The sequence below is a fragment of the Strix uralensis genome, chromosome 3 (assembly GCF_047716275.1).
Source record: "Strix uralensis isolate ZFMK-TIS-50842 chromosome 3, bStrUra1, whole genome shotgun sequence".
Lineage (NCBI taxonomy): Eukaryota > Metazoa > Chordata > Aves > Strigiformes > Strigidae > Strix > Strix uralensis.
Window position 1 is genome coordinate 16,261,465 of NC_133974.1, and position 13,381 is coordinate 16,274,845.

General features: G+C 42.1%; 1 protein-coding gene and 1 long non-coding RNA gene across 3 annotated transcripts in view; one reads left to right on the forward strand and one right to left on the reverse strand.

Moving 5' to 3' along the window:
• SLC66A3 (solute carrier family 66 member 3) lies at nucleotides 1–8,534 on the reverse strand. The gene is made up of 7 exons (XM_074861554.1): nucleotides 8,281–8,534; nucleotides 6,127–6,209; nucleotides 5,586–5,655; nucleotides 4,941–4,998; nucleotides 3,599–3,719; nucleotides 2,389–2,430; nucleotides 1–425 (listed from the first exon to the last, which is right to left on the reverse strand). Exons 1-7 carry the CDS (start codon nucleotides 8,421–8,423, stop codon nucleotides 337–339), a joined length of 606 nt encoding a protein of 201 aa, XP_074717655.1. The 5' UTR covers nucleotides 8,424–8,534; the 3' UTR covers nucleotides 1–336.
• LOC141940538 (uncharacterized) overlaps nucleotides 8,218–13,381 on the forward strand; it is a 21,376-nt gene continuing 16,212 nt past the window's right edge. The window contains exon 1 of one of the 2 annotated variants that reach the window (XR_012628008.1): nucleotides 8,218–8,385. This is a non-coding gene — a long non-coding RNA (uncharacterized LOC141940538). Of the gene's footprint in view, nucleotides 8,386–8,696; nucleotides 8,835–13,381 lie in introns of those variants that run through there. The other variant, XR_012628007.1, reaches the window with a different exon arrangement.

Below are 13,381 nucleotides of genomic sequence, written 5' to 3' on the forward strand. Positions count from 1 at the left end.
AGAAAATTTCTTATATGTAACCAAAAAGTACTGAAGTGATACGATAATATATAAACATCTAAATATGAAATACCTTGTTCATTTAGTAAAAAAAGTCCAGAGAAAATGTGATACCAGTGAAACTTGTCTTAAATGACCAATAAAAATATGCTGCTTAAATGAAGTATCTTATCAGAATTATTTCTAAGAGAAAATAAGCATGACTCTACTAATTATGCTTAGGGATAAATACTAAGCTTAAGAGAAAGAGAGCTCCTCAACATTTGTTTTGTTGTTTAAGCTTAATTATATCAGGGTTTTTTGATGGTAACTATGTTATGTGCTGATGAGTGTCTTCTAATCAGTCTTTTTAGTTTTCCTGTAGTGCAGGATAGTGGCTGTGACCCAAATATTGAGAATGAGCATGATTATGAAACGGATGAGAACTAAAAGGGAAAAAAAAATCTTGTAAGCATAAATTGAAAAGAATCAACTGCTGTCATTTTCAGAAGACACAATGTTTTATAAACCTTCACTGGTGTACAAACAGGCTGGTTCCCATTCTGCAACGCTTTTCAGTCAATTAGTTTAATTACCATGTTCAGAAACCCAGACGTTCTCAAAGTAAATATAGCAGTGAAGAGCATTTAGCACTTGCAAGTGATGCCTTAAAATAATACAGCACAGTGCCTTTAATTCCTTTGTGACAAAACCAGGAGAACAGTACAAGTTTGAATAACCTCATACAAATTTATATTTACACCTAAAATTAAACTCAGGAGCCACAGCTCACGTGTCCTTTATAATCGCGTGTGTTGTTTATAATAAAAGAATTATTCTCTACTGCCATCTGTTAAGTTTAGACTTCGGGGAGACAGGAAATACTTGTATCTGTCAGATTTTAATGAGAGGAAATCTGACAACTGAGAAAAAAATCAGTTTTTCAGTTTCCTAATTAACTTTCAGATTTTTTTAAAACCAAAATAAGCATAGTATACCTGGTGAGACCACAATGGGAAGTAGAGGTATATCTAATATCTATCTGGTAATTGCAATACCAATACCAAATATTCACAGAAATGTACACAAAACTTTGTTTCAGAAATATGTGGTATTTGACAGTTTCATGATGTGTATGAAACTAAGATGAACATGCCAAAGTGTTCAGTGTTAGAACTGGAAACATTTTCCATTAGAGCAGCGCAGTATCAATGTTTGCTGCCATCTCTTCCATGTTCCAAAGTGTATTGTGCTGTATTTTAAAAAGCAGCTTTACCCAGAGCCAGCTTTACTTTCAAGAGCCAGCTTTGTACTTTCATGGTGTTTTTCTCCCATCCTTCCTCCCCTCAATATACCTGTCTCACTTCTGATCAGCGTAAGTGTGTAACTGTGGGTGAACCGGACTCAATAACTGACCCAGACTATATTTCTATATGCACATTATGCCAATTTTTTGGTGATCCAGTTAACCACATGGCTCCAAAACGCACTCTGGCAAAGAGAAAGCAGCAAGCGCGGAGGTGAAAATAAGTGATTGAAAAGGGGACTTCCTTTTCCAATGAAAGAGCCACTTGAACTGCTTGTAAAACTAGATCCTAATTGTGCTGCAGGGGGCTGCTTAAAAAAAAAGAAAATCCATTCACGATTCTGATGAAATACCAGTTCTGAACTAGAACAAGGAACCACCAAATACAGTACAATGTGATTTTGTTACTGTTCTTATATCCACAAAGTCTTGATTTCAAGCCATTTCTTGAAAAATCTGCTGCACTCCTTAGCTCTTTCAGTTTTGTCAGGATGGTAAGAAGCTGTTAAATAAATTTGCTTTATAATGAAATCAGCTGCAAAATACATATTTTAAGCCAGTTTTTTGTGAGCTTCTTCCCAGCCTACCATTTCATTTTCAGCCTGCCATAAACTTTCTAAATGTTGTGCCTAAAACTATTCATATACTAAGCTGAACTTTAGTTTTCTAGAAGAATTTTTTAATGCACAAACCCCACAAAAGGAAACACATTATTTGAAAAGCTATCGCTCAATTATTACAAATTTTTTAAAGTTGTATTTTACTAAATTTCATTTATGTATTTAAATACTAAAGATTTTTAATGCTTTATTCTACTGTTTTCATAATTAAGTTAATTTTGTAGTGCTTTTGCCTTTTGAAAAAAATAATGGCTTTTGGACCACTTGTCACCACGTGGTAAGCGTAAGCAGGTTTTTTTGTTTTCTCCAGGTAATTTGTAATCCTGTGCTACTTTTTTAGCAGTAACTCCTTCCGTCAGTGTGCTAACCCGCCAGTTTCATGGTTTGTTCTCCTGAGACCAGATAACTGCTTTCAAAAAACAGCTAAAAACCACCATGGCAGCTGTTATCTTGGAAAAGCAGGCAGTTCCATGCTTTACTCACCTGCGACATCATTCGTAGTCACTACAGTTGTAAATATTCTTGCTGTAAATTGAATGAATCCTGATTAGCAGACTAGATACAACATGTTTATACCTTCAAAAAATTATATCTATTTTTCAATAGACAAAATATACGTTGTATAGACATTCCCACTCTTCACTATTTTAGCTTCAGAGATCAAGCTCTCAAAGCTGAGTGACACTGTATTAAAGGTCTTTTTTAATAAGGAAATCACTGATAGAATTTTTTATCTGTATCTATCTATCTCACTAGATTGGATGTGGTCAGAGTTTACTGCTTCTCCTTCTGTTCAGCCTCCTCCTTCAGTAGTTGATACTGAGCTACACCCACAATCGAGTTAGCATGACTTAACCACTGTGAATGTTCACATGCATGCTTTTAGGCTTCTGCAAATATGAGGAATTCAGCTTTCCTTCCCACAACAAATCTAAACATTAATTATTTCACATTTGCAGCAGACTAAAACCATTACAAAATTTATTGCCATTGTTCAACGAATGTACCACAACTTCTAATTATTGACTTAAAAACATTTGTTTCATGGGGAAATAGATCCAGCATCACTGTTTTACAGCAAGAGTATTTTAAACAAGTTTTGTTAATGTGACAAAGGCACTCCTGACAAATAGCTGTTTGAAGAAGTGTTCATGCAGACCACAAGGTAATTAACACATGAACTTCGCAAATCACTGTTCTTGGTACGTTCTTAAATTCTCCTCTGTTGAGAAATGTATTTATATGTAGTCATAGAGCTAAAGGTATTTAGCATGAAGTGTGTATTTATTTGTAGACGACTTTTCAGAATCAGAGTTGCCTGATTGTCTAACTCAAAATTTAGCACCTTTTCATGCTGGACCACTAGTAATTTTATTAAATCCTAGAACATGGAAATCTTTTCTTTGTAAAGACACTCTTTCAGTTATTTCAACTGTATCAGGTGACCTTGGCCATATTTGCATGTTTTCTAAGTCAAAGTGTCATTGTGACTGAGCTGGTGTCAATGATAAAACTTGATTTCAAGAGACTGCGTCGTATCCGAGTCTCAGAAGTTGGCACTAAGGGAAACTACATTAGGCAAGATTCTTACCTGCTATGATGGAGTAAAGACCTAGTGAAAGAGGCATTAGGAGGAGATACGGCTTTAAAAAATCAAAACTCAGTGCTTCACACCAAGTTGCCCATAGCTTACTTGCGCAGGTATATGCAGACATACTCCAGGTCAAGGCGCTCACTTGTCCGGAATCTTTTGTCTGCCAGAGACACCGCAGCTGAGCCAGCTTACTGGCCGCACTGATGAACGTGCACAAATTCTGAAAAGCAGGTAAAAAAAGAGAAAGAACCTCTGCCATTGTATTATCTGAGTGTTTAGTTTATGGCTGTTAGTATGTAACTTACTAAAAAGCAGGACTTGCTTTTTCCTTTAGAATAAAACAACAAAACAAACCAAAACTTTTTCGGTGTTTGGCAACCCAAGCATTTCAGCTTCTTACTAAGGAACCATGAAGCAAAAAACTGAAGTTGCCAGAAGCAAGGCACTGATTTCTGAGGTACTGCCCAGAAAAAAGCTCGAAGAGCACAATTGCTACTGCTGTTGGCAAATGCTTGATAGAAGCAAATACAGTAAGAAGCAAAGAAAAAAAAAGCCTCTCGACCTGCTACATAAAACTGTTTATGAAAGTTAGCTAAAATGAGACTGATCTAGTCTAAACAGCAAGGTTGATTCAGACCATCTGTTACCATTATGTCTGGCAAACTAAACCATAAAAGAATGAGAAAACTGACAAGAATGTGTAGAAAATGAGTCCAATTGGTGGGAAAAAATAATGAAGGGAATGGACTATTCACTCTGTCATCCTTTTAAGGGGGGGTTTTCCAAAGGCAGCGGGTAGAGGGGACCTCCACAGGGGTCTCTGTGCCATGCCCGGATTTCCTGTGCAAGTAAGGATTGGTATTATGCTTAGAAGCTTTTATCCCCATTTGTATCACCTTTGGTATTAGCAACTCCAGTTCATCTCAATTAAATTTTAACTTTCTCTCTTCTTGTAAAAAGACCATCTTTAACCTGCATAGGGCATTATCAGATGATATTTTTCTTGCAAAATTCTAGGACTAAAGGGAAAAAAGATCTTGTGAAATACTGAACATTCCCTATTTCAAATGCTTTAACCGATGCTCTATTCTTTTTCTCTCATGTTAAAGGTTTATCAGTGGGGATTATGGCATTAGGACTAAAGAGGAGATCTTTTTTCAACATCTTAAACCTTTGCTAGTTTTAATTAAGGCACCACAATTAACAACTTTACCTCTGAACAATTTTTTTTTTCATCGAGTCTCTATTGCCAGTGCTATGTTTTCCAGCTACTCACAGAAGTGAAACAGCAGTATTTGAAAACTGGGTTTGTTCTGAAAGCTAACCGAAATGATTAATTCTTACAAGGACAAATACAAGGAGATATTTCACTAATCAAGATGTCCAGAAAAATAGTTATTTCATATGTGGACCTAATTTCAAATAATCACACAGCACTTACCATGGCCAGGTCTATTATCCACTTCCGCAGTGTTAGCATGTACCAGCCCCCCCAAAATCTTACATTATGTTAAGTTTCATAACACTGAAAATTCTAGGATACCAAAGCTCTTGAAACTGCCTGGGGAATTAGATTTTTTTAAGCATCTGGAAATAATCTTATTGAAACTTTAAAACAGACTAGACAATCTAGATAAAACATTAACCACTGGTTGAAACACTAAGCATTCCTATTTTTCACACTGTCTTTGGCTGAGCAGTTTCTCAAGATCTGCTCCAAAGCACAAGATTTAAGCCCAAGTCCTATTTTTTTTTTTTGAAAAAACAAACTCTGCTGTGTTCTTCAATCAAAGAAAAAAGATTCATCATTTCCACCCTGTATCTCTATAGTTAAGATGCAAATTAAGAATTGATCTTACTCCTTATCAGTTGTGGGCCTTCTAAAGCACAGCTACATATAAAGTTTACTTCTTAGTATAGAGATATTCTGTGATCCCAGAGATTAGCATGTGAACGTGAAATGCATGTTGAGGGGCAGCTGAAAATTATTTACAATGGTAGCACAAAACAAATGATGACATAGCTGCTATGCAAAGAACTACCAAACAAGCTACATACACCAAAATTCCCAGATTTCAAAGGATACGTGACTGCAAAGAACAAAGCTCGTTTCATGTTTCCATTGAAACGCAGAATAAACAAAAGGAGAATGACATCTGAAATAAATAAAAGATCGCTCGTCACAGAAGGGAGAGAAGGGGCCCAAATGCAATCTTTGACAGTTCCACTGGGCACCATGTCTATGGAAACTTGTTTCTTTCAGGTTTTGTTTCTCAAATTTGATTGATGTCCAAAACCCTGCAAGCTCCAAAATGAAGCTTTTCATAAAGTCTGGAGTGTTATAGTGCTTTTCTCCCATGTGGAATCACTTACACTGGTGAGGATGAACTTACACTGCAACTCCACTGTGTGTGTATTAATTAGATTTTTCTCCTCTACCTGACCATCTATTTTCATAAAATTTGTAAGAATTCAATTATATTTGAGATGTTCATTCCCTCTTCCCCCTGACTCCAGCTAGAATTGGTCAGTGGATTCATATCACTGCAGTGTTGTACCTACATGCAGAGCCTTGAAGTGCTGAATGAGCCCTGCTTTATTTCCAAATCATTACTTTAAAAAATTACCTTGTGCAATGATGATGGGGTATTCCAGGTATGTCTGCAGAGGGTAACCATAATAGATCTGGTACCTCAGAAACACAAGGAAGCTGAACAGAAAGACACAAAACAGCATGACTGCATGAAGGGACAGGACGGCTCCTTCACAACTTCCTTTTTACTGTTTGTTGTGCCAAAAGGCTCCAGATAGGTGTAGCTGTCAAACTGATCAAACCAATATGAAAACAAAGTGCAAGCCATCTAGACTACATTGTTATAAGATTGCCCAGTGTAGCTGTACTGGTCAGACTAGAGTCTGTAAGTACACCAAACAATGGCAATTCCCCTTCCTGCCATTCCACAATATAGTATCTAAAAGGAATTGAACTTTTATCACATTTTCTTTACTTTCTTCAGCTTTCATTCAAGTCCATGGGGTTAGACAGAAACTTCAAGGCTGCAGAGAAAATACAAAGGACTCTTAGGGCATAGTTTTATATAAGGAAAAATTGATGGTTTCTGGCGTAGGAAGATGGCATTAAGGAACTGCCTGCCTTGTAAGAAACTGGCTTTTATAGTATTCAGAATTTAAATATCTGAACTTCCTAGAAGTCTTATTTCTTGTAGGGTCAAATTAGACTCCTTGCCTCATGTTTCTTGTGTCACTCCTCTGTCAGGTCACTGCATGCTAATTCCACAGAACCATCCCAGTTTGCACCAGTAGCCCCAAAGATCTCTGCAGCTGCACAAATAGTCCAGGATAAATAGTCTACTAAATAAACAAACAGTCCCAATAGATGTTGCCTCCTTGCAACTCTTCCAAAATAGTTTTGCCCAGAGCAGGCGCACAATCTGCAGCGGTGTGGATACTGTGGTTATCACACAGGTGCTGAGGAGACATCTATGGCTCCTCCACACTCACCTGAGACATGACTTGCAAAGCCTTTTCAGTTCACACCAACACACATGAATGATTTTAAAATGCTACCACCGCTTTTTGGCGGGGGCTGTGGGGTAAGTTATCTTTTCAGGAACTAGAATTTAGTTCACTTACTCTGAGGAGTATTAACGGTAAACAGCAACAACAGGGGTTCAGTGCCGTGGATAAACGTGGGCGACAAAATGGCCGCAGTGGAGCCCAAGGGGATTCCTCACAGCTTGGTGCAGAAAGGTGTCTGTACACCTAAGCCTCCGCAGAGCCAGACCAGCGGGTGCCCCTAACTGAAGATGAGGCACAGGTGCATGCAGAAATCACATATCATTTTTGTGAGGTAATTTTTCTGATAAAAAGCCCTTTTTTAACTTGGTGCGGCGTGCTAGCAGCCATGAGGCTGGCTGTCCTGGCCACCTCCATCCCTCAGTTCAGCAAACAAAAACCTTTTCAAGGGATCTTCTCACATGCTTGTACCCACATTTGAACATACATACACGCAGTTTATTTAATATTTTTCAATCCATACAATCCTCTTTAAGCAAGATTTAATAAGCCTAGCCCTTGTAAGCTTATTACAGACTGACAAATCATTGGGGTTTGACATGGTTTATAATTTTCTTAAAGAATGATTATGTTTTACTTACTCAGGTGAGAGAAGCCTGTCTAACTAGTACAACTACCTGCACAACAGGGCACACAGACCATCAAATAACCTAAATACGTGGCTTAAACCCAACAGCACGGGCTGTCTCCAGCTACATGGGTGGCCCGGGTTGGTTCTGGGCACGTTAAAAAAGCCGAGTTTTCCTTTAACCAACAGCACGGAAACACTACAACAGAAAGTTCCTGCTCGGCCCCGTGAAGGCAGGACGCGGCGCCGGCACACGAGAGGCGCAGGGGAGCCGCCGGGCTCCGCGGAGGGTGACCGTGAGGGACAGAAAGGAGCGGTTTTAAAACCGAGGAGAGCAAGGGCTGCTCGCTAGCCCCTTCCAGCAGCCGCTCCGTACCCCCTCCGCCCAGACCAGCGCTGTGACGGGAGCAGCTGAGCTGCCAGCGGCTGCAGTAGAGCCCGCCCCGGCCCGCAGCCCCGCCCGCCGCTGAGGGAAGCCCCGCTGAGGCGAGGCGGTGCCGCCTCAGCCCCTGAGCTGCGCGCGCAGCACCAGCGCCCCCGGCAAAGGGGGGGGGGGGGGTGACGCTCCGTGTTGTCCCCGTGTGTCGCGTCGGGTGTTCGTCCCCCCCCGCCTTACCCCGCCAGCTCCAGCAGGACGCTGCCCACGCTGACCCCCCGCGCCGACCTGGCCGCCAGCACCGCCGCCAGCTGCGGCAGCTTGATGACGGCGCACACCGCCCAGGTGCTCCAGTGGGCCAGCTCCAGCAGTGTCGGCGCCATCCCGCTGCGCTGCGCACCCGCGGAGCCCGGAGTGGGGAACCCGCCGTGCGGTGTGGCGGGGCGGGGTGGGGCGGGGAGCCCGGCCCGGCCCCGCTGGCGCCGGGGCAGCGGTCACGGGGCGCTCGTGGCGGCCGCGCCGCCCTGGGCAGGGGCGAGCCGGGCCCGGCAGAGCCGCCGGGCGGTTTGGCAGCGCGGAGGAGGCCGGTGCGGCTGCCTCGGGAGCGCGGGTGCTTCCTGGCAGCCGCCGGCGGGGGAAGGGGCCGGTAATCCCCCCCTCCCCGTCCCCCTGCGGGCGTGTGGCCGAACGCCGTGGTGACCGGGGCAGCGGGGCGGGGGCTGCCGGGCCGCCTCCGTGCCTCTGGTTGAGGCCTACCCCCAGCTAACGCTCCTCGGGGTCGGGGCCCAGAAACGGTAAGCTCCAGGTTGAGAGCGTTGGTCCTGAAATTACTCTTTGTTACCTTAAACAAACCCCAGGAAACAGTCATCATCAGATGCTGTGTTGGTGTAAAAGGTTAGCCGCGGGTTGTGTTCACTTTGGAGTAGCGTGGGTTTGGAGCTGTAGGCTGGATTTCAGTTTTCTCCCCCAAAGTGCAGTTTCCAGTGCTACAGCTCCTGTGTTTTTTCAGATCACGCTGTCTGGATCGCTGTGGTGCCGATTCCATCAGTAGGGATGGCGTAGGTTTGACAGCGACACTTTGGTTACACAGAAAGAAAGTGAAGCAGAATTAAAAGTTCTGAATGTTGGACTTGTTGGATTATCGGAGATGGAGCAGCTTCCCCGGAACACACACCTACCCACCATACACAGTGACACACAAAAATAGTGAAGCATGGTTTTTAAAGCTTTTGTACTTACCAGCTTGTCAGAACTAAATAGGAGCAATTATCCCAGCAATATACATTTGTACTGATCACACACGTACAGAATTTTGGCTATTTCATACTTGTATATGGCCGGGACTACTCAGAGTGTCAAATCCATGCCATTAATTCAGATTTTTACCTACATCGTAATTGCTTTAACACAAGGGGTTACTCACGGGCGTAAAATTTCTTCTTTTTCATTTTAATGAAAGTTATATTTCTGTTTGACTAATAGTTCTTAACGGTTAGGTTTCAGCTGTTTTGCATTTCTCACAAATTGTTTTCTGGTTTTTTGATAATATGATTTGACAAACAGGTTTGTTGCATTCATTCCACATACATTTAGTGGTATTTTAAAACAATATTACTAATGCTTAATTTGTAAATCATGTTACTGTGTGTGTAATTCAGTCATAAAAAAAAAAGAAGCATATACATCGGAGTACATAAAATCTCACAACTCTGATGGAAATAAATACCCCCAACATGAACTTTAATTTAACAACTGTTTCTGTTAATATAATTCAACTTAATCGAAGACAATATGCTCTAAAAGAAGAAAAGAAAATTTGAAATTACCTTAAAATAATAACTATTCCAAGATTTTCTTGGTAAACTGAGTTTGCAGCCTTGTGGGAGTATTGTGTACTTGAAAAAGAGTTGAGTAACCCATCACACAAGATGAAGTTATCTCATTCAAAGTTAGGTCTGAGGTGTAGATGTGTCTGTCATTTCAGAGAATCTGAGAATAATAGAGAAATATTTAAGGTAGAAGTTGTGTATCTGCATTACTGTGTGGGTACTGATCCAACAAAATGTTGTAAAAATAATAATACACACTGCCTTGTATCCTACTAGAATAATAAAGAGTCTGAACTGTCTTCAAGCTATTTAGCAGGTCCATGAGTATATTTTCATTCAACTATTTTTAAAAAAGACACGAAATGTTTACCTTTAGTCATTATTTCAGCTTTATAAAGAGTACATGCTGGTTTGCATTGCAAGCAATCGGTTAAGCAAAATTTTTTACTGTCCTTCCCCTGTCCTGTCTGTATAATGATACCGCTCTACATCTTTACTGGCCACTTTTACTAAGTAGCAGCTTAGGGAAAGAACAGACGTCACAGTGCTGTACAGCCCTGTTCAAGGTTACAACAAAAAAAAAAAAAAAAAAAAAGAAGGAATTATTCCTGTTCTGTTTAAATGATTTAGTTTTATATCAAATCTCAGACTCTTTTACTTGGTAAATTCCAGCAGAATGCAGAACCACTTTACAGTTCAGTGAATAAATTCCTTACATTTGAATCTACAGTGCAGATTGCCTATTCTGCAGCAGATGGGCAGTGGTTTAACACTGCTGCACCTCAAATAGGAATGCAAATGTTAATTCCTGTTTAAAAAAATGGAGAAGGAAAATAATCTCTCTGTAATAATGAAAGACACAAGCCAAACCAGAATTTTTTTCTGGTAATGATATGGGTTTATCATAGCTGAGTTTTTAAGCAAAATAATGTCCTGAGTTTTGTGGTTTTGCAAGGAATGCAGAGAGTGCTCTCTTGCTCATTGTTTCCACAGCCTACCATGCTAACAGGGAACAGTTCATTTTATGGATAATTGGTGTTTCAAGGTCCAGGTTAAAATAAAGTTTCACAACTGGGGAACCTGTGAGGATGAAGACAACTCCCAAGAGATGTGTGGAGGAAGGGTGAGGGTGAACAGAGTTGGCCAGGGACAGCAGGCAGCAGGAGGCTCACTCGCTTGCCCTGAGAAAAGAGTGTGACACTGTGAACACACACAGCCCAGGAAAGAAACCAGAGGGGTTGGAAGTATGGGCACAGTTGCAGAGCTGTGACCTCCTCGGGATCACAGAGACAGGGTGGCATAGCTCATGCTGAGTGCTGTGATGGAAGGATGTAAGCTCTTCTGGAAAAGCAGGCAAGAAAATGAGTGGCAGTTGTGTTCTACACAAACAAGTGTCTCTTTGCCTGGAGCTTTCCTCCGCTTTGGAGTGAGCAACAAGCCAACTGAGATCTGAGGGGTAGGGATCAGTGGGGACACCAGCATAGGGAACACTGCTGGGGGACCTGCTGTAAATTGCCTGATCAGGAAGAGGAAGCACATGAAGCCTTAAATAACTAGAAGAAAGCTCACAATTGTAGGCCCAAGCTTCTCTGGGAATGTAAAATTGCTCTGACATCTGGAGGAGCCACCCGGCGAGGTAGAAGCAGTCCAGCCAATTTCTGTGGGGCATCAAGAACAATTTTTTTTTGACCCAGATGCTGGATTTGTTACTCAAAAACAAGGAGGAACTAGTAGGCAATGTACAGGTCGAGGACAACCTTGGCAGCAATGACAACCTTGGCAGCAATGACTCCAGGACCTTAAGATTCCAAAAGAAGTGAGGAAGACAAATAGCAGAATAAAAGATTCTGGGCTTCAGGAGAAAGGAACTGGGCTTGGTCAAGAAACCTGCCTGTCTAGGTGATGGAGCCTAAAAGAGTGAGCTAATACTCAAAGACGCCATGCTCATAGCACAAAACCAGTCTTTTCAGTGAGCTGAAATGTGAGCAGGCATGGCAGAGGAACAGCTTGGCCAAATGGGCAACACTTGCGTGAACTCAAACATCAAAAGGGAGGGTTTGAAAGGTGGAAGCTGGGATGAGCTACCCAGTCAGTACGAAAACATTGCCCAGGCATGGGGGGATGGAGTTCAGAGACCAAAGCTCGGTTGGAGTTGAAATTGGCAAAGGATATGAACAATACCAAGAAAAGTGTCCGTAGGACCTACCTAAGAACAGCATAGAAAAATCCAAGGTGCTCAGTGCCTTGTTTGTTTCAGTTTTTACTAGCAAGGTCTGCTCACAAGCCTCTGAGGTTCCCTGAGCCTAGTGGCACAGTCAGAGGGAGTGAAATACTAACCATGTTGGAGGAAGACAGAGCTGGGAACTACAGAAGCAAACTGGACAAAGACTGCTTCATGGGACCAGGTGGGATGCATTTGAGGGAGCTGAAGGAGCTGGTCTTTATTACTGCAAGGCTGCTGATCACTTAATCTTTGGAAGGTTGTGGTTATCAGAGAAGATTTCCAGATGACTGGAAAAAAACAAATCTGTCTTTTTGCAAGAAGGAGGATCCAGAGCACGATAGGCTGGTCAATCTAGCCTCAGTACCCAGGAAAATTATGGAGCAAATCCTCCATAATGGCCTCCTTCCCTTTTCAGGTGCATAAAAAACAAAATGGTGACTGGGAACAGCCAGTTTGGATTTACCAAGGGCACACTGAACCTGAATTGGCCTGGTTGCCTTCTCTGAGAGACCTGGCTTGGATGAAGGAAGAGCAGTAGATGTCATTTACCTTGACTTTAGCAAGGTCTTTGACATGGTCTCACTTAGCATCCCTATAGTGAAAGTGGGGAGATAGGCTGGATGGGAAGACTACAGGGCTGGTGGAAAACTGAGCAGCTGGGCTAAGAGAATACTGGTTAGCAGACTGACATCCAGTGGGTCACCAAATTGTGAGTGGTGATTCTCAGAGGCTGATACTGGGGCCAATACTGTTTTAAGTTTTGCATTAACAACCTGGCCGAGGGGTGGAGTGTGTTCTCAGCAGGTCTGCAGACAATACCACATTGTGGGCAGCCTTCAACATGCTTGGCAGTTGAACTGCCACTTGGAGGGATCTTGGCAGGCTGAAAAGATGGAGTGGTAGAAAACTGATGAAGTTTAATAAAAATTAAAGCCTGCAGCCTATGACGTACTAACCACATGCATTGATGAAGGCTAGGGGCCAACAACACCAAAAGCTATTTTAAGGAAAAAGACATGGGGGTCCTAAGGGACAACAAGTTGAATGTGAGTCAGTATTGTGGTCTGCCGGCAAAGATGGACAACTTCAGCCTGAGCTGTGTTAGCAAGAGCATAGCCTGCAAGTTCATGGAAGTGATCGTCTCTATTTGGCACTTGTGACACCACACCTGGAGTACTGCTGTACACAGGAACAGGAGTCCAGAGAGTCTCTGGAATCTCCATCTCTGGAGATTTTCACGATGTGGCAGGACCAGGTCCTGAACAACCTGATGTAACATAAACGTTGG